Raw genomic sequence first — 21,203 nt, 5'->3', positions numbered from 1 at the left:
CTTCCCTGACCAGAGATTGAACCCAGGCCCTCGGCAGTGAAACCTCAGAGTCTTAACCACTGGACTGCCAGGGAATTCCCCATATATCACATTTGAGAACTTAAATAAAGTCCTCATTATCAGAAAATTTTCCCTCATGTCTAGTCTATATTTACTTTTCTTTTTACATTCTTTTTTTTTGTATTATACCTTTGATGTAATTGACAAATAATAAACTACATATATAAAATGCACAATTTGATGAGGTTTGATATATGTATACCATACACGCCTGTAACATCATCAACCCAATCAAGATAATGAACATATCCAGCATCTCCAAGTTTCCCCACGCCTTTACGTGACCCATTCCCCAATCCCACACTTCACCCACCCCTGTCCCCAGGCAATCAGTGATCTGCTTTCAGTCATGATAGATTCATTCGCACTTCTAGAATTTTATATAAATGAAAACATAAAGTATGTACTCTTTTTTTCTTGGTCTGGCTTCTCTCATCCAGTGTGTTAATTTGGAGATTTATCCTTGTGTTGTGGGTATCAATAGTTCATTCCTTTTTGTTGGTGAATAATATTCTGTTGTATGGATATACCACCAACTGTTTATTCACCTGTTGATGGACACTCATCTATCAGTGAAGATTCCTGTACAACCCTTTGTGTGGACATATGCTTTCATTTCTCTTGGGTAAATACCTAGGAGTGGAATGGTTAGGTCACAGGGTAGGTGTATGTTTAACTTTTTAGGAAACTGCCAAATTGTCTTCCAAAAGTGGTTGCCATTTTTACCACCATTATACTATACATTTGCCTATGCTTTTAAGATATATCTAGAATTTATTCTGATGGACAGTGAAAAGTTTAACTTCTTACTCAAATCCCCCCAATACCAAGTTTCCCTAAGACGACTTACTGAATAATCCACCCTTCCCTCGCTAATTTAAGATATCAATTAAAATGTATATTAATTCCTTATATAAACCTGAAGTCTATTTTTGGACTTTAGATTTTGCTTCAATGATCAGTTTATTCCCGCCCTGGTAACACACTCATTTAGCAACTGAAACTTTGTGATACATTTTAATATTGGGCAAGGCAGCTTCCCATACCACCCCCCATAATTTTTATTTGTTAAAAAAATTCTTTTGGAAAGTAGAATGGTGGTTGTCAGGCGCTGGAGGGAGAGGGAAATGGGGATTTGATCTTCAATGGATACAGAGTTTCAGTTTTATAAGATGAAAAAGTTCTGGAGATCTGTTGCACAACAATGTCCATATAGTCAACACTGCTGAACTGTACACTTACAAACGGTTGATATCAACTATACATCAATAAAAAAATAAAAAGAAAAAAAAAAGAAACCAACTGAGAAAAAACATGAGGTAAATTTGAACAGTAACTGGCTATTTGATGATATTAAAGAAGTATTTGGGGCAAGATTTTAAATTGCTAAGATGGTAAATTTTATGTTTATCACAATTAAAAATAAACAAATCCTTTTAAAAAACTATCTCTGCTTATTTTTTTCATCTAAGATATAACTTGAAAAGCAAGTCAAGAATTTTCAAAAATCCTGTTCATGTTTTGGTTGGTTCTATATTAACTGGGAAGAATAAACATCTTTATAATAAAATTAAAAGTCTTCAGTCCAGGAGTATGACTTATCGCCTCACTTTTAAAAAGTCACTTCCTCACTAAAATTTCACAGTGTTCTTCAAGTAGGTCTTAAATATTTCTGTTAAGTTTATCACCATTTATTTTTTATTTTTGTTGCTTATTGTGAGATCATTTTTCTATTATAATTTCTAACTGGTTGATGCTAATTTATGGTTAAAGTAATCAATTTTTGCTTATTTATTTATTTATTAAACTTACCACCTTCCTCAAGTCCCTAATTTCATTAGTAACTATTTTCCAATTCATTCTCATGAAATTTCCAGATAAACAATTATATCACCTACATTTTCTCTTTTTTAATCTTTTCAGAGGGAAGGGCATTTTAATTTTTTAAAGGTACTGTCAAATTCTGAAGAGGATTCCATTATGTGGTAAAGTGCGAAACAGCAACAAAAATCAATTTTCCCATATATTCTCAGTTTTATATAATATGCATACATTACATTTATAAGTAAAAAAATGAATAAAGAAAAAGAGGAACTCGAGGTCACAATAGCAATAGTAACTCAAATCTGTACCGCCAGCTTTGTGGTTTTGTTCAGGCACATAAATGACAATGCACAGCAAGGCTTTTGAAAACTTTTTAAAGAAACGAAGATCTCTGAACGAAGATAAAGCCTCTAAGTTCACATGATGTCTGTCAAAATTCCCATTTCTCTGTCCCTCGTTTGAAAAAAAGAAAAAAAGAGCTAAGATAAGGAGTACTTACTTGTCAATGCACACTTTAATTTTAAGCTGATAATTTAGCTCAGGGAATTTGACCAGCAATCTATTTCAAAAAAAAAAAAGAAAGAAAGAAAAACAAAGTTTCAGAGCAAAGAAAAAACATCCAATTAGGCTCCCCCAGCAACTTCTAGTTGAAGTAATATAAAATTCGTTAACTCTTCAATTCTAAAGAGGTAAGTCATAATCCCAAATTCCTCTTCCCATGGGTGCTGGGTTTCACTTTAAGTCAAGCATCAGGCAAAAAGGGACTGAAAGAAAGCCTAAGAACTAAGAACTTAGATAAAGTTGTGAGAGATTCACCAAAGGATAATGAAAGCCATTTCATGAAAAATATTACAGGAATACATGCTCTGCAGGTGGTATTCTTTCTATTAAACCTGAAACCTAACACCATACTACCTTTCTGAGGAGGGAAATTTCACTGCAGAAGGGCAAACCCCAGCTTACCTGTTCTGACTTGAATGTGAAAGTAACGCTCCACCTGCAGGCCCCTCACCCACCTGCCCTGTGGCCTCTTAGCTTCTATTATCACTAAGCTTTATTCTTTCCCTTAAAATCCTCAGGGAAAAGTAGGCTCAAAGAACAAAAAATAACTGGCATTATTCTGCCCCTTTTGCAGGAGAGATGGAGATTCTATGGCTTAAGACTTTAGGTCTGGAATCTTAGGAATACAACGGGCCTGAATCATAGGAATATACCCAGGTAACCTCAAAAAGATTACCATTCTTGGGGCTTCCCTGGTGGCGCAGTGGTTGAGAATCTGCCTGCTAATGCAGGGGACACGGGTTCGAGCCCTGGTCTGGGAAGATCCCACATGCCACGGAGCAGCTGGGCCCGTGAGCCACAATTGCTGAGCCTGCGCGTCTGGAGCCTGTGCCCCGCGACGGGAGGGGCCGCGATAGAGAGAGGCCCGCGCACCGCGATGAAGAGCGGTCCCCGCACCGCGATGAAGAGTGGCCCCCGCTTGCCGCAACTGGAGAAAGCCCTCGCACGAACCGAAGACCCAACACAGCCAAAAATAAATAAATAAATAAATAAATAAATAAGAAAATCCTTTAAAAAAAAAAAAAAAAAAAAAAAAAAAAAAGATTACCATTCTTTAGCTTTTGATAGGAGAATCAGAGAGCAAGCTGATATTATGCCAGCAAATTCCATACCCATCATAGTACTGCCTGCGACGCCTATAAAGAACAACCCTGGCCACCAACTCTGTTCTGGCCCTGAGAATGACCCTTGATACAATATCTGCCAGAAGTGGAGGTTCCGTGGCCCACCTGACTTTAGTTGTAAACTGGACACCGGTCTTGATGACTAATGGCCGGTCGGGATGCATAGGCATGCAGGGCTGCCGCTCTACCACGAAGGCACTGGAAGGGAAAGAGAAGGGCAGTGGTTCACACACAACTCAGTGGGCCAGTCCCTGTCCTGTTCCTCGGAAGTCAGCCAATCTCGTGTTCAAGGACATTTTGGGGAGGGGGGGTGGAGGGTGGGGATGATGGGGGAAAGGGGCAGGGACTCTAAGTTACCTTTTCATTAAGTTTCTAAACAGCTCTACGATTCTCTCCTCCAGCATTGGCCGGTGTTGTACAATGGGATCTCCTTTGTAGCTAACTTTCTGCTGCAACTCCTCCAGTTTCTTAATTTGTTGGCGGGTCTGAAGTTGAGATTCTGCCAATGAGGTTATCCTGCCAATAAAATAAGGAAGATACCAGTTACCTAAGTGGGTGTACACAGGTGAGTTGGAGAAGGGGAAGGGAATACCACAGGTATAAACACCTGTACGCAGTCCCCTGACATAGGAAAGGGGCATTTTTTTTCATTGTGGGAAAATATGCATAGCATAAAATTGACCATTTCTAAATGTACAGTTCAGCAGCATTAGATTAGAAAAGGGAAACTTATTTTTGCCTTTTTTGGGGTTTTTTTGGCCATGCTGCGTGGCTTGCAGGATCTTAGTTCCCTGACCAGGGATTGAACCTGGCCCCTGGCACTGCAAGTGCTGAGTCCTAACCACTGGACCGCCAGGGAATTCCCTATTTTGCCTTTTTAAAACAGTGCCTTCCTAAAATTTTACATTTCAAAGAGGAAGGCAGGCATAGAGGAAGAAGTGTCAAAACTTATGCCACTAGGAGGCATTAATCGCGTTACCATTGGAAAGTGACAAACATTAGAACCCAGATATGGAGAACATGAAATAAGGAATTTGATGCTCACTTTCCTCAGCCTAACTTGTCTTTGTACCCAAATCTGAGGACTGGGGAAGCGCAGGACATCAGACAGCCCAAGAAGATGGGTTTGAGCCAGCTCTGTCCCTCACTACCTGTGCAAACTTGGCCAGGTCCCTTCACTCTCGTGGGCCTTGGTGTTCCCTTGCCTGAGAGACGGGGGGTAGAACTGCACGATCCCCAGGAGCCCTTTCAACCTCACCTACCATCGATCAAAGGATGTGACATAATGTTTCAAAATATTGATAACATGCATATAGAAAAAGTAGACAGGGAGACAAAGGCTGATTAAGTCTGTCCCCAAGAATGGAGAATATCAGTGTCTCTCTTTGATGGCCCCCCACTAGTTTAGTAAAGACCCCAAAGAGAGAAGGTGGAAGGCAAGGGGCAGGGGAGGACGGCACCAGGACTTCTGAGCTCGCTGACTCCCTTCTGGCATCTACATTCTCCATTCCCAGAACTTAAGCTTTTTGGTTCCCTGATCAGGAAGCATTTAAAACTGCTCTCAGTAAATCAGCAAAGCTCAGGGCTAGTGAGGATGTGAACGAACAGGCATCTCATGTAGAGTTGTCCTAAATTTCCAGTTTCATGCTCTGTGTATCTGGGTCCCCTTTCATGTCAAGTTTCTCCCAGTTTAAGCTGGTGCAGCATATTTGTCATTGGGCCTTGCACATCAAGGGTGCTCCATCAAGATTTTCTGAATGAATGAAAGTAAAAGAGCAGATTATAGAAGAGCATATAAAGAATGATCCTACTAATGTGGAATGTATAGATTTCTATCTTTATATATACAACAGATGTCTAGAGTGACAGTCACCAAAATTGTAACTCTAAGTACCTCTGCATGATTTGATCTTTAAAGTCTTTTCTTCTCTTTATTAATTTCCTGTATTTTAACTTTTTTCCCTTATAAAAAGCATGTCATTTAAGAGTATTAAAGTAACTAAAATTTGAAATTTAGTCCATGTGTTAAATACAGTTAAACCAAAAGCTTTATTTCAATTAGTCAAATATATTTAAAATATAGCAATATAGGGATTTCCCTGGTGGCTCAGTGGCTAAGAATCCGCCTACCAATGCAGGGTACACAGGTTCGAGGCCTGGTCCGGGAAGATCCCACATGCCGCGGAGCAACTAAGCCCGTGCGCCACAAGTACTGAGCCTGCGCTCTAGAGCCTGTAAGCCACAACTACGGAAGCCCGAGCGCTAGAGCCTGGGCTCTGCAACAAGAGAAGCCACTGCAATGAGAAGCCCAAGCACCGCAACGAAGAGCAGCCCGCGCTCGCTGCAACCAGAGAAAGCCCGCGTGCAGCAACGAAGACCCAATGCAGCCAAAAAACCCCCAAACAAATAAATAATTTATTTAAAAAATATAAAATATAGCAATATAAATACATTTTCATTAAAAAAAATTGTCCAAATAAAGTAAAAGCTTTAACCCTTAGACTAAATTTGAGTATGTTGAAGTCCCCACCTCTGAAATGTAGTAGCAACTCTTTGGGCCTGCAGTTCTGACCATAATTTAGCACAGCTTTCTAGGAAGAAAGGAAAAACTTCTCTTTTCTGTTTTACCAGTTTTCTAGCCGATCTAGGCAGATGTTGGGAGGGCCTCCAATGCAAGCAATCTGCTGCCGCCTCTTCCAGTCGGCCAGCTCTTCATCCGTGAGAGTTTTCTGCACGTACTCCATAGCTGACAAAAGCCCTGCCAACTCACTCACGATGCTCTGGTTGGAAACCAAAAACAAAGTCAGAAAACATTTCCTCAGACTGTCTCTCACCACAGTCTTTAGTCAATTCCAGAGAAGGAACTCATTAGAAAACAAGCCAGTTCTTCCCTGAGATGCCCAAGTCCTGCACGTGACTGAGACAGGCAGGCAGAGGTGCCCACAGCTCTTACTCGCCGCATCTGGTCCAGCGCAGTAAGCATCTGTTCGAGCTGCTGCATCTTCTGCCTGGTCACTGACTGGTTGTTTCCATTCAGATCTTGCATATCTGAGAAGGAAGCAGAAACTCCTTGAGCTGATGGAATACTCCTGTCCTCAGTAACTAGGCTCCCTTAAGCGCCAGCAGCCCCTGAGCACCCACTCCCCCGAGTCTGAACAAGCAAGTCCTGAGACTCAAGGAGCACAAACTCACTTTCTAGGGGAGATTTTAACGTCTCTAATATTCACTTGCCTCCTTGACTCTTGAGGGTTTTGTAGTTGAAATCAAAGTCATCCTGGAGATTCTCTACCACTTTCATTTTCTGTTCTAGATCCTGTTTAAAACAAACCGAAACAGAAGTAAAAAGGATTTCCCTGGGGAGAGGGAAAAGGAAGTTTCTGAATAGGATTAAAAACCTCACAAAAGATACACGCAGGACCCACAGGCAACTTCCCCAAGAAAAGTCTTCCTGCCCTACACTTGCCTCACCTGGACACGCTTCCGGACATCCTGTAGGTGCTGCTCCAGCATTTGCTGCTTCTCCGTCACCACGGCGGCCGTGGGATGGTTGGCCTGGCCCCCTTGCTGCCAAAAAAGGGAGCCAATGTACATGTGAATGCTGGAAATACGGGGAGAAAAACATCTCTGTCTAGTCTCCATCCACCCCCAATACCCTTCCTGCTTGGCCTGAGCTGCTGCTGCCATTGTTTGAGGGGAAAGGTGGTTACACCGGCAGCCAGTGCCCTCCAGCTGCTGTCAGTATGGTGCCAAGAAAGCGCTCACACTTCTACCTGTATCCTTGGCTTTTCACCTCTAGGTCATACTGTAAACCCACTCTACGTATCGCACTAGGAGACCACATGTTGAGCTAAGACACAGTCCCTACCTTCAGAAAACTCATTCTAGGTAAGTATATATATATAAAGATTCAGAACAATTTATGACAGCAGATGCTAGATGCCTATTTTAATGCATCAGGCAGGACCTACCGTACAGCACAGGGAACTCTACTCAATGTTCTGTAATAACCTATATGGGAAAGATTCTGGAAAAGAATGGATATATGTATGTGTATAACTGAATCACTTTGCTGTACACATGAAACTAACACAACATTGTAAATCAACTATATCCCAATATAAAATAAAAATTAAATTTAAAAATAATAATAAATAAATGCATTGGGCGGGGGGACCCCCCTGGTGGTCCAGTGGTTAAGAATCCACGCTTCCACTGCAGGGGGCAGGGGTTCGGTCCCTGGTCGAGGAACTAAGATCCCACACGCCAGGAGGTGCGGCCAAAAAAATAAATAAATAAATAAATGGGGGTGTCCAATACATTTCTGTGGGATAATAAAAAAAACCATTCTGTCCCAGGGTGAAATTCCTTATCAAGAGATATTATCTCAGGGGAGAAGGGGAGGAGGCCAGTGCCTTGAAAAGGTCGAATTGCACATGAAACTTACAAATAAGTTTTGTCAAAGTAATAGGACCTCTTCGGACAAAAAAGACCATGTAAAAGCTGCAAGTGACCAAGACAGTGTGCTACTGGCATAGGATGGAGATATCAGCCAATGGAACAGAACTGAGAGTCCAAGAAAGACATTATATACACAGTTTCCCAAACTAGAAATTCTGGGTTGTCTTTGATTTCACACTGAGCCACCAAATCTTCCTGGCTCTATATTCCGTAATCTCTCCAACTGATCTCTAGCCCCACTGGCTCATTTCAAGCCCCGACTGTTGATCCCTTTGCCTCTAATCTCGCTCACTTCCAGTCTGCTCTCTACACTGCTACCAGAAGTCTCCAAAATAGATCTAAACATGCCAGCTTTAGAGGGAACCATGCTCTCCTTTTCCAGTGGACCCTGTCCAAGCCCACAGAATACAAACTTCCCTTAGAAGTTCTGGGAAGGCGACCTCCATCCTTACTCTCTTCACAGGGAGAGTGACTCATCGGATTAGTGAGGTTGGGAGAAAGACTCTAGCACATGGAGATCTTCGGAAGGGCTCAGCACTTAAGCTGGTGCCTCTCTCCTCCCACTCTTGCCTTCGTGGGGCACTCCTGGGGCAGAAGCCAGGGCCTGGTTTCTAGAAGCAGTTCTAGAGGCCTATGTCTCTGTCTCAGTGGGCATTAGTGAGTGGTCTTTGAAGTTCCATAAGGATGACTGGGGCAGTCCTGCCCCTGAAAACTCAGTCTCTCACCCCAAGACCTGACCCAGGGGACAGGTATCTAAACAACAAAGACCTACTGTATAGCACAGCGAACATTGCTCAGTGTTATGTAACAACCTAAATGGGAAAAGAATTTGAAAAAGAATAGATACATGTACATGTATAACTGAATCACTTTGCTGTACACCTGAAACATTATAAATCAACTGTACTACAATATAAATAGATAGATAGATAAATAAAGCCCCCATGGTTACCCATCCAAGTCATGTATTCGGTCTTATTTACCAACAATACAGCTGATATTTTAATCTGTATTCAACTCCCATGTCTATTTCTAAATTGGTACTGCACTTAAAGGGAGAAAATAGATGTGATCAGTCATTACCCACAGAAACCTACTTCTGATACCTTAGTAAAATCTATTGGCTCCCCGCTGCTTCCAGGTATAAATGTCTCAGCCCAGCACAGACAGATGTTTCACACAATCCAAAAACTGAAACCTTCCCTCCCTGTGCTTGAGTCACTGCAAACTACCCACCCTTCCCCACACACAACGTGTTTGCACACTGACTCCCCGCCCCCTGTCCACTCAGCCTACCACAGCTGAACTCACTCACCTTCAAACTCGGTGCAAATGTTTTCTCCCCTGTGAAACCTTATTCAACTTCCCAAAGCAAAAGTACTCACATCCTCCTCTACGTTTTTCTCCCTTGAAGTGTTTGTGCACCTATCACCCAATTAGACTGAGAGCCCTGGGAGACAAGCGATCACGCTCACTTGTCTTCCTGTCTCCTTGTGCTTTACCCACGAAAGGCAGGTGGGAATATGCCAGATGATGTAAACAGACAGAACAACAGTGAGGCCTGGGTTGAGGTAGCTCTGTATTACGGGCTGCAAACTTTTTGTCTAAGGGCCAGGTGGTAAATATTTTTTGGCTTTGTCGGCCATACAGTCTGCATGACTGTATAAATACCCAGCCCTGCCACTGCGGCATGAAAGCAGCCAGAGACAGTGCATACATGAATGTGTGCGGCTGTGTTCCAAAAACACTTCATTTACAAAATCACGCAGCAGGCGGGATTTGGGCCCTGGGTGTTGTTTGCCAGCCCCTGATCAATACGATTGGGACCATTCTTGGGACGCTTACTGCTTTTCTAACTCTCATGGCAAAGTTGGTGCCTCTCCAAATGGGCTTAAATTGATTATTTTTATCTTATGGAACAGGATGCAAACATAAAGGTTCTCCACAACAGCAAACTCTAGTGATACACAGACAAGTGCCATTTGGCTAATCTCCCTGACGCCCAAGTCTTGAACAGTGAGTATTATCAGTTACCCCCTCATCCACATCTGAGCCTATCAGCTTTCTGCTTAAAATCCTTTAGTTGGTCCCCATTTCCTACAGATGTGGTGAGGATGAGGATGAGGATGATGAGGATGATGAGGATGAGGAGGATGAGGAGGATGACGATGATGATGATAGCAGCAACAGAAAACAGTTAACATTTATTTCGCATTTATGTGTCAGGTACTGTTCTATGCATCTTACACACAGGAATTAATTTAATTCTATGAAGTCGGTGCTATTATCATTCCCAGTGGAGGAACAGAGAGAGTCAACCGTTTGCCTGAGGTTACACAGCAAGTGGCAGATCTATGGGCTTCAAACCCAGGAGGTCTGGGCCCAAGGCCCTTGTGGTAAACTGCTCTTCCAAGGCCAAATTGCCAGGCATGAGTAACTAGGAAGATTGTCATGATGTGGCCCTTGACCACCTTATCTTCCTTTACCCAGTCAGATGCTGAACTTCCTACACTTCTCCCAAGAATACATGCACTCCTGTTTCTGTCTGAACACGATCTTCTTTCTCCCTACACTGTGGTCTCCTTACCATCTGCCTGATGCCCATACAATAAGCACTGAGTCTCGGCTCAAACCTCTCCTTTCTATATGATGCCGTTCCTGACTCTCTCAATTAGACTTAGATGTTCTTTCTTCTTTGTGCCTGCTACATTTTTGTCTTTAAAAAGAAAAAATTGTACACCCATGTTCATAGCAGCATTACTCACAGAAGCCAAAAGGTGGAAGCCGCCCAAGTGTTCATCAACAGATGAATGAATAAATAAAATGTGATAGAGCCACACAATGAATAGTATTCAGCCTTTGAAAGGAAGGGAATTCTGACACCTGCTACAACATGCATAAACCTTAAGGACTTTATGCTAAGTGAAATACGCCAGTCACAAAAAGACACACACTGTATGATTCCATTTATATGAGGTACATAGAGTAGTCAAATTCACAGAGACAGGAAGTTAGAATGGTGTTGCCAGGGTCCAGGGGGAATGGGGAGCTACAGTCTAATAGGTACAGAATTTTAGTTTTGCAAGATGAAAAAAGTTCTGGAGATTGGTTCACAACAATGTGATGAACTTAACACTACTGAATGGTACACTTAAAAATGGTTAAGATGCAGGAATTCCCTGGTGCACCAGTGGTTAGGATTCCACGCCTCCACTGCAGGGGGCATGGGTTTGATCCCTGGTTGGGGAACTAAGATGCCAACCATAAGCTGCACAGCACAGCTAAAAGAAAAAAAAAAGGATGGTAAATTTCATGTTATGTGTATTCTACCATATTTTTTTTGAAAGAAGGGGGAAAAAAAAGGAAAAAAATTCCCTGATTATACGATATTAAAGAAAACACCTCAGAGAAACTAAAGAAGTCTCCCGTAACCAACAACATTAATGCTTCGGTATATATCCTTCTAGACACTTTATCATACATTTCAATAATATATGCATATCATATACATTTGTCTTTCCTGTTATGAATCCAATCTTTGCTTCCATTACACTGTCATGTAATGGAGGGTTATTGTTGCTATTGTATAAGAGAACTACTGATTCTTAAAACATTTATCTTGAACACAATCACTTTTCTGAACCCTTGTTAGTTCCAATAATTGTGTTTTGTTTTTTTAAAAGTTTGTCTTTTGCTTTCCAACATTAACACTCCCTTTTTCTGTCTTATGACAATGGCTGGATCTGTCAGAAAAATATCAATGGCAGGAGGCACCCTCAATCTTGTAACTTTTTAATGAGATTAACTTTAATGCTTCACCATTGTAAATCATGTTCCCTTTGGTTTCTGACAAATATTCTTTTTTTTTGTTAAGAAAGTTCCTTATTTTTAAAATCTAGAATGGACACTAAATTTTGTCATCTAACAAAAATACAATTTTTCTTCTTTAACTTACTAATTTAATGAATTATATTAATAGAATCCCTAATGTTAAGCCACCCTTGCATTCCTAGAATATAAACCATGCTTTGTATACTAAGCAGGATTCAAAAATCCTAACCTTTTCTTTACTTACACTGTCTTTTTAGGTCTTGATATTAGCATTACATCTAGCCTCATAAAATAAGCTGGAAACATCTCTTTTTTTCCCCTACACTTTGGAAGAGTTTAAATGATACTGGAACAATTTGTACCACAAAAGCTTGTTAAAACTTTTAAACCATCTGGCCTATTGGCTTTTTTGGTGGAATGGGGAGTGTAATTTTTTTCAAGTCTTTTTCAATATATTTTTATGGTTATTGATCTAATTAAGTTTTTTCATCTTTTTTAGTATATTTTAATAATTTGTATTTTATTGCATTATAAAGTTGTTTGATTTTCTGTTTCTCCCAGACCACAACCTCCTCTAAAGCAGGGGGCCATAACAACCAGCACACAGTAGGATACACATACACATATACACATAATAGATTAGACGATCTAGATAGATAGACTATCATATATCAATATGTGTTCCCCCAATGGGCCTGTTAGCATCACATAATCCCTATTCCCTAAACTAACTGTATCTCTAGCTCTAGTGAGGTTATTCTCAAACTTAACCACAGAGAGAAATGCATATGAACCTGAATGATTCAATCCCAAACCATCCCCCAGGTGGCTCCCAAGAATTATACATTGTCATATCCTTCTGGTGCAAATGTGAACTGTTACAGCCTTTGGGGAAAGCAATCCAGAACTATCTATAAAAAGTTTATATATATTTTATACACACACACGCACACACCCCTTGACCTAACATTTCCATGCCTAGAAATCCATACTAGAGAAATCAAAGCATGAATATATAAAGATATATAGGGAGGCATTGCACTAGTATTTACAGTGGAGGAAAAAAAAACCCAGAAAGAAGTGACTGTCTATCGAAGGGGTAATAATTGAATAAATTATAGCAGATCTATACCACAGAATATTATGCAGCAAATAAAGTGAGTCAGCTTTATACTACTTGACTTAGAAGGATTTACATGACATAATTAAATGAAAAAAGCAAGATGCAGAAAAGTCAACCAATTTAAATATAATGTGTATGTGTGTATTTTCTATAGTTTATGGGAGCCTGGAGAAAGGTATGAAAGGATATATATCAGACTATTAATGTTGGATTCCTCGGAAGAGACAATGAAGAGAGGAGTGAGTAATCATTAGAGAAATGCAAATCAAAACTACAATGAGGTATCACCTCACACCAGTCAGAATGGCCATCATCAAAAAATCTACAAACAATAAATGCTGGAGAGGGTGTGGAGAAAAGGGAACACTCTTGAACTGTTGGTGGGAATGTAAATTGATACAGCCACTATAGAGAACAGTATGGAGGTTCCTTAAAAAACTAAAAATAGAACTACCTTACGACCCAGCAATCCCACTACTGGGCATATACCCTGAGAAAACCATGATTCAAAAAGAGTCATGTACCACAATGTTCATTGCAGCACTATTTACAATAGCCAGGTCATGGAAGCAACCTAAGTGTCCCTCGACAGATGAATGGATAAAGAAGATGTGGCACATATATACAATGGAATATTACTCAGCCATAAAAAGAAACGAAATTGAGTTATTTGTAGTGAGGTGGATGGACCTTGAGGCTGTCATACAGAGTGAAGTAAGTCAGAAACAGAAAAACAAATACTGTATGCTAACACATATATATGGAATCTAAAAAAAAAAAAAAAGGTTCTGAAGAACCTAGGGTCAGGACAGGAATAAAGACGCAGACATAGAGAATGGACTTGAGGACACGGGAGGGGGACGGGTAAGCTGGGACGAAGTGAGAGAGTGGCGTGGACATATATACACTACCAAATGTAAAATAGATAGCTAGTGGGAAGCAGCCGCATAGCACAGGGAGATCAGCTTGGTGCTCTGTGACCACCTAGAGGGGTGGGATAGGGAGGGTAGAAGGGAGATGCAAGAGGGAGGGGGTATGGGGATATATGTGTACGTATAGCTGATTCACTTTGTTATGCAGCAGAAACTAACACAACATTGTAAAGCAATTACACTCCAATAAAGATGTTAAAAAAAAAAGAGGAGTGAGGGACATTTCAGATCTTTGTTTTTTAACTTTCTTTCTTGTAATTTTCTGTAATGTTTTAAAGTTTTTCTTAAAAAGTAGAATGAATTTTATACGCAGGAAAAAAAAGTTATTTTCACTGTATAAAACAAAACGCAGGGACTTCCCTGGTGGTCCAGTGGTTAAAACTCTGTGCTTCAAACGCAAGGGGCGCGCGTTCAATCCCTGGTCAGGGAACTAAGATCCCACATGCCGCACGTGGCACGGCCAAAATAACCAAAAAAAACCCAAACAACAACAACAACAAAAACCAAAGAACACAAACACCCACTTCTCCCCATAGGTCAGTGCACATCCTAAAGACCCTGGAAGAGCAAGCACATCTTTGTACACATGAAGGAAGCACATTTCAACAGCCCTTTGTTTCTTCCCAGGCCTCACCTGGGCTGCAGTGGCTGCGGTCTGGAGGAGGCGGGACTCTTCCCACAGGCACCGGGCCACAATTCGGGCAATCTCCATTGGCTTCTCAAGGTATCTGCTCTGTACGTAGGAGAGAAAGAGAATGAAAAGTGGCAGCAGACTAAGGAGATGTGGACTGAACTTTGCTAACTTCCTCATAAATTAGGGAAAGCATGACATTTACTACATGAAACAACACAGCAAAGGCCTCAGAGCCTGGCTGCCATTAGTGGGAGATGAAGGGAAGAAGAGAAGAAGAAAGGCAGTCATGAGGAGCAGTACTTCAGTGAGAGAAGGCTTGGTCGTCTGTCTTTGGACAGTGTGTTATCCCAGTCTTACAGGGAGGCAAATGACTTTGTCAAGGAGTATCCATTTATGGTCGAACCTTTAACACTGAAAAGAGTCATCTTCCTAGTCATCTGACCTCATCACAATCATGTTATTAACATGCTAACATAACATAGCAATCACATTATTATTTCAATGAACCAAAGAAGTGAATTTCAGGCAACGATACTCAAAGGGTTAGTTACTTCTCCTTGGATTTAAAGTACAAGATACGTTCTCATTATTTAGCCAAATGAGAAAAGAAACTTTCAGGAAAGAAAAATAAAACCCTCCTCTGTGGGTTCAGTTTCTCATCACACCTGAAGGAACTGCTTGATTCTTCGCAGGTTGTGCTGATAGAGAACATTGGACTCTTGCAGGAAGCGGCTATACTGCTGGTCAATTTCACCCAAGAGATTATGAAACACCAAAGTTGCATGTGATTCTTTGCTGGCCGCATATGCCCTAGGAAAAGGAAGAAGGATAAAGAATGATTCTGAAACCTACACATACATACACATGCATGCACGCAGAAATCACCATCAAGAAGGAGGAAAAAACCCAAGGCAAACCTGATGCTTTAAGCCACTCATCATTTTAGATGCATCTTGCTCAGCAACCATCAATGTCATCAATTTAAAAATTATGAACAACTATTCCAGATACTATTAGCCACTGTCATAGTTCTATATTTATCAAATACTTGAGTGAAGTGAACAGGTATGTTGTTTTGCTTTAAATTCTCAGTCAACTCTGTGGTCAGACTTTTAGTAGCAAATAAGCAATCCCAAGCTAGGGTGGCCTATTTCTGACATCTCTGAATCACCTCTCTGGCCCCTTACCAAATTCTGGCAAAACTAGGTCAGGGGCCTGAATTAAACCAAAATTAATAGGTGGATCTGCATACATTAAAGCGAAGGAGGGACTTCCCTGGTGGTCCAGTGGGTCAGACTCCACGCTCCCAATGCAGGGGGCCTGGGTTCAATCCCTGGTTGGAGAATAGATCCCGCATGCCGCAACTAAAGATCCCGTGTGCCGCAACTGAGACCCGGAGCAGCCAAAATAAATAAATAATAAAATAAATAAATAATTTTTTTAAAAAAAGTGAAGGAAATAGTTGTTGGGATTCTGTACCATTATCTCCTCTATAAATGAGTCTATTTCTCTGACTCTGTGTTTCTTTCCCTTAATGAAAGGGGAATCAGAAGTACGAACCCAAACTTTTACCCACGACAGAATTCTCATTCAGATAAAAAAAATTCACTTCGCTGTGCGGCAGAAACTGACACAACACTGTAAAGCAATTATACTCCAATTAAAAATATATATATATAGAGAGAGAGAGAGAGAGAGAGAGAGAGAGAGCGCATGTCCCTTAAGTGTCAGAACACACAGAGCGTCTCATCAAGCAAATGAGATTAAAGTCAGGCTTCAAAACATCTACCCCCAAGCAGGCTGCTTCAACGTGCCAAAAGACAGCTGCCCAGATGCCCTTCTAATGTAGAAAATGTTTTTACAAGACTAAAATGACCTCTCTATCTTCTGTTCTCTTTTTTTTTTTTTTTAAAGGATTTTCTTATTTATTTATTTATTTATTTATTTATTTTTGGCTGTGTTGGGTCTTCGGTTCGTGCGAGGGCTTTCTCCAGTTGCGGCAAGCGGGGGCCACTCTTCATCGCGGTGCGGGGACCGCTCTTCATCGCGGTGCGCGGGCCTTTCTCTATCGCGGTGCGCGGGCCTTTCTCTATCGCGGTGCGCGGGCCTTTCTCTATCGCGGCCCCTCCCGTCGCGGGGCACAGGCTCCAGACGCGCAGGCTCAGCAATTGTGGCTCACGGGCCCAGCTGCTCCGTGGCATGTGGGATCTTCCCAGACCAGGGCTCGAACCCGTGTCCCCTGCATTAGCAGGCAGATTCTCAACCACTGCGCCACCAGGGAAGCCCTCTTCTGTTCTCTTTTATCACATCACCTGTACCCATAAGCTTTTCAATGAAATAGTTAGCAAAGAGTTAAGTTAGAGCAGATCATGTCTCTTGCCTCAAACTAAAACCTAACAATTTGGGGAGTTTCTCAGGAAGGACTTACCAATCTTGACTCTCGATCCAAGGGGCCCCAGAAACTGCCGTAGCTCCATCGGGAAGCTGTCACTGTACAGCTGATGAAGCTGCTCCAAGTACCGTGTGTCCAGCTGCTGTAGCTGATTCCATTGGGCCATTCTGCTGGAATCAGGGGTCACAACTGCAAACCAAAGGTTTATATGGTCACTACAAGCCCCAGTAAGGGGAAACAACCTATCCAACACAGGCATCGGGTCTGTGATTAGGGATAAAAGGTGCTTTGGAAAGGATCTTCCATGTTTCTCCCAGTTTAGAACAATACATATACATTCAAATCTCTACCTCCGGAACCACATTGCAGCTTCTTTCTCCTAAACCAGGATGACAATGCGGGCATGATGCCACGTTCTAGAATCCATTATCTCTCAGAGGTATGTGAAGCTGAGAAATTACTTAACTTCCAGATTTCCATTTCCTCCTCTATCAAACAGAGATCATAATTCCCACCCCTCGGGGTTACTGAGATAATATTTCTTGAGCACCCAGCTCAGTGTCTAGCACACAACAGATGCTCAACAGATGTGAGTTCCTTTCTTCCCACTCTACACTCCTTTTAGGTGGACTGGGAGGTAGAAACACAGTAAACCTAAGTTTGATCTTTAAACTAAGAACAAAATGTGGGATATGGGTGTTCAGGGAGGGCAGAGAGCTAATTCCAAGACTACAGGTTTAAACACATAAGCAAGGACCTGCCTGGGATTCTCCCACTCAAAAAAGAGAGTAATTTTGTTTCTAAAATTTCTCAGTCTGGATGAGAAAGAAGAGAAGCTAAAAACCAGGCATTCAGGTTGTCCCCAGGTTCATGAACACCCCAGGGAAATGCTCAAGGAGAAGCCAAGCCAGCTAACCACCTTGAGTCCTCTTTCTGAATAGCTTGGGTCATGGAAATAGCAATACAGACCAAGTAGTCTTAAGAAGCTGTAAAAAAATAGGGCTTCCCTGGTGGCGCAGTGGTTGGGAATCTGCCTGCCAATGCAGGGGACACGGGTTCGAGCCCTAGTCTGGGAAGATCCCACATGCTGCGGAGCAGCTAGGCCCGTGAGCCACAACTACAGAGCCTGCGCGTCTGGAGCCTGTGCTCCGCAACAAGAGAGGCCGCGATAGTGAGAGGCCCGTGCACCGCGATGAAGAGTGGCCCCCACTTGCCACAACTAGAGGAAGCCCTCGCACAGAAACGAAGACCCAACACAGCCATAATTAAATAAATAAATAAATAAACAAAATTTTTTTAAAAAGCTGTAAAAAATAACTATGAGTAGGAGCCAAAGACTAAGGTATATATGGATCAAAGTATATTGAGATGGTTCTCTGGGACAGTGAGAACATTTACTGAAAGATAGAATACATACAAATACATACACTTCACTAGAGTGCTTGATTTATTTCTTGGAGAAGGCATGAATAAGCACCTAATTACTGGTCCTTTCATAAAAAGGCAAACTGGTGACAAAACCAACAGGTCTTGTGTTCTCAGAGCAGCAAGTTAAATGATCACCAAGTTGTTCAGAATCTGGGGTCCTTACAGAATTCCAGAGGGCTGTGCTGCTGTTCTCCTTCCCCTTCTTGGGGGGACAGAAACAGCGTACCCCCTTGCTACTGCAAAGGTGGCATCAACTGATCAAGCTTTCAAGCACATATTCAGGAAAGCAGGGGCAGTCCCCTCACAGCAGTCTTTAATTGAACAATTAAAAATCTAAGGCAGGGACTTCCCTGGTGGCGCAATGGTTAAGAATCCGCCTGCCGATGCAGGGGACACGGGTTCGAGCCCTGGTCTGGGAAGAACCCACATGCCGCGGAGCAACTGAGCCCGGGAGCCACAACTACTGAGCCTGCGTGTCACAACTACTGAAGCCCGTGTGCCTAGAGCCCATGCTCCGCAACAAACAGAAGCCACTGCAATGAGAAGCCCGCGCACCACAACAAACAGTAGCCCCCGCTCACCACAGCTAGAGAAAGCCCGCACAGCAACGAAGACCCAATGCAGCCAAAAATCAATCAATCAATTAATTAATTAAAAAAAAAACTAAGGCAGCATCATCCAACAGAAATCTAATACAAGCCGCATATGTAATCTTAAATTTTCTAGGTGCCATATTAAAAAAGTAAAAAGAAAGAGGTAAAATTAACTTTAATAATACATTTTCTTTAACCTAATATAACCAAAATGTTATCATCTTAACATGCGATCATACAAAAACTATTAATGAGATACTTTACATTCTTCTTTTTGTACTAAGTTTTCTAAACCGGTGTGTGCTTTACACTTATGCCACAGATCTAAAGTATTTCCCTCCTCAAGTACCAAGGGCTTAAGTTCCACTGGTGAAAAAGTTCAGTAAAGCAAAGAGATGAGAATGCCAGAATGAGGTATTTGCCCCACTCAGGCCAATATGTTTCCATAAATAAACTAAATCTTCCAACAACATTAGAGGGGAATAAGTTAAGTTTCCTAGGTGCTTGGGATTTTTTTTAACAATGTCTTAGGCACCTCCCGAGCATTTTCAGCTACCACTCCTTTGCAGTCGCACCCCCAAGATTAACCTGCCACAGAACCGATGCGATGCTACCTGGGCAGTGGTACATGTACGCTAAACACTGGTTAATGAAAGCAGTAACTGAAGCGCATGCTATACGCTGAAGCATTGTAACCATGTCGAATTTTACTCTCAACAGGAAATCAAAAGCCTACAACCACTATGGAGAACAGCATGGAGGTCCCTTAAAAAACTAAAAGTAGAACTACCATATGATCCAGCAATCCCACTCCTGGGCATACACCTGGAAAAAACCATACTCGAAAAGATACATGCACCCCAGTGTTCACTGCAGCACTGTTTACTATAGCCAAGACATGGAAGTAACCTAAATGTCCATCGACAGAGGAATGGATAAAGATGTGGTATATATATACAATGGAATTACACAGCCATAAAAAAGAATGAAATAGGGCTTCCCTGGAGGCTCAGTGGTTGAGAGTTTGCCTGCCAATGCAGGGGACGCGGGTTCGCGCCCTGGTCTGGGAGGATCCCATATGCCGCGGAGCAACTGGGCCTGTGAGCCACAACCACTGAGCCTGCGCGACTGGAGCCTGTGCCCCGCAACATGAGAGGCCGTGGCGGTGAAAAGCCCGCGCACTGCGACGAAGAGTGGCCCCGCTTGCCACAACTAGAGAAAGCCCTCGCACAGAAACGAAGACCCAACACAGCCAAAAATAAATAAATAAATAAAATGCTGGCTTAACTCCTAGACAGTTTCATTATTAAAAATAAATAAATAAATAAAATTAAAATAAAATTAAAATATAGTTCTAAAAAAAATGAAATAATGTCATTTGCAGCAACATGGAGGGACCTAGAGATTATCATACTAAGTGAAGCAAGTCAGACAGAGAAAGACAAATATATGCTATCACTCATATGTGTAATCTAATTTTTAAAAATGATACAAATGAACTTATTTACAAAATAGAAACAGACACACAGATTTTGAAAACAAACTTACGGTTACCAAAAGGGAAACGTGGAGGGGAGGGATAAATTAGGAATTTGGGATTAACATACACGCACTACTATATATAAAATAGATAACCAACAAGGACCTACTGTATAGCACAGGGAACTCTACTCAGTATTCTATAATAACCTATATGGGTAAAGAATCTGAAAAAGAATAAATATATGTATAACTGAATCACTTTGCTATACACCTGAAACTAACACAACATTGTAAATCAACTCCACTCCAATAAAATTAAAAAAAAAAAAAAAGAAATCAAAGGCCATTAGAACTCTCTTACAATATTCACATTAGGGCCAAGTTAAAAATCTGCCTCAGCCATAAAAAGGAATGAAATTGGGTCATTTGTAGAGACGTGGATGGACCTAGAGACTGTCATACAGAGTGAAGTAAGTCAGAAAGAGAAAAACAAATATCATATATTAACGCATATTTGTGGAATCTAGAAAAATGGTACAGACGAACCAGTTTGCAAGGCAGAAATAGAGACAAAGATGTAGAGAACAAATGTGTGGACACCAAGGGGGGAAAGGGAGGGTGGGATGAATTGGGAGATTGGGATTAACATATAAACACTAACACGTATAAAACAAGTAACTAATGAGAACCTGCTGTATAGCCCAGGGGACTCTACTTCACTTCGCTGTACAGTAGAAACTAACACAACATTGTAAAACAAC

At 41.6% G+C, this 21,203-nt stretch overlaps 1 protein-coding gene across 1 annotated transcript in view; it reads right to left on the bottom strand.

Moving 5' to 3' along the window:
• Positions 1-17,126, bottom strand: part of STAT3 (signal transducer and activator of transcription 3) — a 30,191-nt gene extending 13,065 nt beyond the window's left edge. The window contains 11 exon segments of the mRNA XM_007177794.3: positions 2,384-2,443; positions 3,675-3,767; positions 3,927-4,085; positions 6,198-6,349; positions 6,523-6,617; positions 6,801-6,882; positions 7,038-7,133; positions 14,548-14,646; positions 15,213-15,357; positions 16,976-17,001; positions 17,004-17,126. Coding sequence (XP_007177856.2) covers positions 2,384-2,443; positions 3,675-3,767; positions 3,927-4,085; positions 6,198-6,349; positions 6,523-6,617; positions 6,801-6,882; positions 7,038-7,133; positions 14,548-14,646; positions 15,213-15,357; positions 16,976-17,001; positions 17,004-17,105 — 1,109 coding nt within the window. The 5' untranslated portion in view covers positions 17,106-17,126.
• Between the last annotated feature and the right edge of the window lie 4,077 nt (positions 17,127-21,203).

Source organism: Balaenoptera acutorostrata, chromosome 20, assembly GCF_949987535.1.
Source record: "Balaenoptera acutorostrata chromosome 20, mBalAcu1.1, whole genome shotgun sequence".
Taxonomy (NCBI): Eukaryota; Metazoa; Chordata; class Mammalia; order Artiodactyla; family Balaenopteridae; genus Balaenoptera; species Balaenoptera acutorostrata.
This window is presented reverse-complemented; position numbering and strand designations above follow the sequence as displayed.